Source organism: Cariama cristata, unplaced genomic scaffold (genome assembly GCF_000690535.1).
Source record: "Cariama cristata isolate BGI_N322 unplaced genomic scaffold, ASM69053v1 scaffold12574, whole genome shotgun sequence".
Classification (NCBI taxonomy): domain Eukaryota; kingdom Metazoa; phylum Chordata; class Aves; order Cariamiformes; family Cariamidae; genus Cariama; species Cariama cristata.
This window is the reverse complement of record NW_009614717.1, coordinates 1-3,703: the sequence shown is the minus strand read 5'-3', so window position 1 is coordinate 3,703 and position 3,703 is coordinate 1. Positions and strand designations below refer to the sequence as shown.

General features: G+C 52.7%; 1 protein-coding gene across 1 annotated transcript in view; it reads left to right on the top strand.

Annotated features, from left to right (window-relative positions):
* ADAMTSL2 (ADAMTS-like 2) overlaps positions 1-2,208 on the top strand; it is a 25,782-nt gene extending 23,574 nt beyond the window's left edge. Inside the window, exons 18-19 of the mRNA XM_009699536.1 lie at positions 680-824; positions 2,090-2,208. Of these exons, the coding sequence (XP_009697838.1) occupies positions 680-824; positions 2,090-2,208 (264 nt within the window). The remainder of the gene's footprint in view (positions 1-679; positions 825-2,089) is intronic.
* Positions 2,209-3,703: the final 1,495 nt, after the last annotated feature.

Below are 3,703 nucleotides of genomic sequence, written 5' to 3'. Positions count from 1 at the left end.
TGTGGCTGGGGGTGTGCATGGAGCCCACAGGATGGCTGCCCTAGGGATGCGGAGGTTGGGGATGCAGAGTTGGGAGCACAGTTTGCCCCAGCACCCTGCGCCGTCTGCAAAGGCTACGAGGGGTTTGGCAGCGATGGGGCTGAGCCCAGCGAGCGTGGGCAAGGAGCTGTGAAGGGCTGTGGCCGAGTCCCTGCAAGCCCTCCCTAACACAGCCTTCCTCGTCTGTGCTCCAGGCGCCTCCTGGGCCCTGGAGCGGCTCTGCAAACCTGGCACAGAGATGCCGACTCTGCACCCCCAGGCTCAGGGTGCTGGGGAGGGGTCTCGTGGCCTTGGGGTGGCTGCAGCCACTCTGGTGCCACGCAGCAGCAGATGGACCAGGTCAGCTCGTTGGTGGCCCTTTGCAAAGGGCAGCGGGAGGAGGGCGGATTGCAGTGCCAGGGGATGGGAGCACATCCATGTATCCCCGGGCAGAAGCTGCTGCAGGCAACTGATGGTGCTGGCAGCAAAGATGGAGCAAGAGGCCAGCGATGTGGGGCTGAGACATGACATTCAGGCAGGGGAAGAGTTCACCTCCCTGCCCTGACATCTCCAGCAAGGACACTTTTTTTTAGCAGGTTCTGGCTTAGCACAGACCCTGTGACGACAAGGTCTTACCTCATCCCTTCTCTCTGTTCCCCAGTGCACAAAAACCTGCGGCATCGGCGTGAGGATGCGGGATGTGAAGTGCTACCAAGGGAAGGACATTGTCCGGGGCTGTGACCCGCTGGTGAAGCCGGTGGGCAAACAGACCTGCGACCTGCAGCCCTGCCCCACGGAGCCCCCAGGTGAGCCCCTGCTGCCGACTGCACCCCCCAGCCTCGATTTTCCACCCATTCCCCCCCAAGCAGCACTGCCCAGCATCTTCGCTTCCACCCACCCCCAGTTTGATAGTCATCCCAGGGGGGAGGTAAAGGGGACGGCTCTCCCTCTGTGCCCAAGTAATGGGGCACCGTGCTCTGGCTATTTCTGGAGGTAACCCCATTAAATTAAGGGGAGAGTTCAAAAGAAGCATGCTCTGACCTTAAGATAAAAGGGAACTTTGGAGACCTGACTCGGGTGCTGCTTCTGTGCGATTCCAGCTAATGTCTAGGAAGTTTCATCTGTGCCATTATTTTAATGATTTTTGGTCTCCAAATGTCCTGAGGGATTTGTAACTATCTCGTTATCTGCCTCGTCCGCTGGCTCAAAGGCCCTGTGATCGTTAATGAACACATGGTTCTAATTCTTTAATAGGATTTGGAAATAAGGACAGTGCGAGAGAAAAGCATGAAAAGGGGAGATAGATTTGGGGTTGGCTCCAGCCCTGCTGGGTGCTCGTGGGTGACCACTCCCGTGGGATCAGGATGTGGCATGGTGCTTGCAAGGGGCTTCGTGGCCCCCTTGTAGCAAGCTGCCGGCCCTAGGAGCGGCCTGGTTTCATGCACCCTGTGGATTTTAAGCAAAATATATATAATATATAAAACTGTAAATCCTATGGGTTTGAAGCATAATATTGCTCTGAAGGGAGCTGGGAGAGTGTTGAAGCGGTCTCTGGCCTCCTCCATGTCTCCAGCAGGTCACTTGCCCCTAACTCCTGCTGTAGCACTGCTGGATTCCCATTCCCCTTCTCAAATAGTCTCTTTGGGGCACAAATGGGGTGTATGTTGGGGTCACCCTGTGCCCTACCGGGGGCACCCCTTGGCGTGGGGACAGCTCTGTGCCAGGCTGCCTTGGTGGCTCCAGCAATCCCTGGGCAGCTCCGTTTCACAGGGAAAAGCTTGAGCTTCAGGGCTGGGACCAAATGGGACTCCCCAAGCCAGACCAAGCGTGATAAACCGGGTCAGCCTTCTCCTGCCTTGGCTTAGGCTGACACTGATATTTATGGAGAAGCCTCATGGTGTTTTCCAGGGGGATGCTCTGCAAGATATCAGGGAGGTGGCAGTTGCAATTGGGGTGATTTGTTGCACAGCTCACGGTCTTTAGGGCAGGGAAAAAAATGAGCTCGTGAGCTTGCAACGGTTTATTTTCTTTTTCTTTTCCATCTCGGTACCTTTTGCCTTCTCTCCCCCAGACGACAGCTGCCAGGATCAGGCAGGAACCAACTGCGCTTTGGCCATCAAAGTCAACTTATGCAGCCACTGGTACTACAGCAAAGCCTGCTGCCGCTCCTGCCGCACACCCCACTCCTAGTGCCCGGCAGCACCCAGCACCCCCGGGCTGTGCCTCCCCTTAGCAAGGGCTCCATATACCATTTAGTAAGCGCTACACATCCCACAGACCGGTGTTAAGGATGCTTTTGGGTTGTGGTGTTTTCTTTTTTCTTTCTTTCCCACTGATGCAGAACTACTATCCTTGTCCCGCTCCCGTGTAGAGGAACGGTGCCGGCACGGCTCGGTTGCAAAGCCGTTACCGCTGTACATTGGTAGCCCCCGTTATCAGAGCTGTACATAAAGTCGTGTATATTTGATTCCCCCGAACGGCAGACACGTGCACGTGTTTTGCAAGGTCTTGGCCTTTTGGTTTCTTTCCTCTGTGCAAGTTTGGGGGTGAGGAGGGGAAGGTGTGAACTCTGTCAAGCGCAAGTTTCCCTTGGCAAAGGGGGTTAGTGCCTCTCTCCTAATTTATCCCCGAGACCTGCACTCTCTCGTTAGCTGCATTTAACATGGTGGGAACCTGATTTTTGTTTGCTAAATGAACTCAAGCCCAAGCCCCTTTTTTTTTTTGTAATATGTAGGTGTATACTTTTTCAGAGAATTTTATCGTATAATCAAATGTTAGTTCCATAGTCCTTACAACCCCCCATAATGCTGACATATTGTATATAATATGGAAACATAACTGCACTTTATATCACAAAAAAGACGTGCTCTTTTTTAATATATTTGTTTACAGACAGTGAACTTTATCCATATAATCATTAATTTGTAGTCATATGTATATTTTAATAAAGTTGTCATATTTATGGTGGTATCTTGTTTTATTCTCCAGTTTGTAGTGGGTGTTTGCCCCGTGTGCTGGGAGCACTGGTGTTGGGGCTGGGAACTTGCTGGTGGCTGGGGGGGAGCAGAACAGCTCGAAGTCAGGGGAACGGTGGCTGCTCAGACAGGGATGCAGGGAGAATTCCCAGCAGCGGGGGAGCAGGGGATTTGGGGACCGTGGCTCTGGGTTAGGGGCATTTTGGTTTTTTTTAGCATCCCCCCTGTACTGGTGTGTGCACCCCAATTACTGCTGCACGGCTCCTCTCTGCAGCAGAGAAACTCCTGTGCCTATGTGAAAGCTTTGCAAACACCACCCTGTGTTTGTTCGAAGATGCAGGGACAAAAACGGCCTCAAAACCCATGTCAAAGTAGTTTATTTCTTTTTTTCTTTTATTTTTTTTTGTGTTTTTGTTTTTTTTTTTTTTTATTTCCCCTCTGCGATTCCCAAAGTCCTGTACAACAGATCACCAGGTGAAGGTTAGTGAAAGCCAACCATTTGCTTGGTTTCCAAGCTACACGGGAAGGAAAAAAAGGAAGAAAGGAAGGCAGGCTGGCAATTTTTTTGAACGGTCACGAGAAATGCAAAGAGGAGGGCTCGACGCGTGGAAACAAACCCCGGTGAGAACTGTACAGAGGAGCATGGCCCAAGTGGCTGCCGTCCCCCCCGCCCGGAGCAGAGGCATCGTGCTCCCGGGATGCGGGGCCAC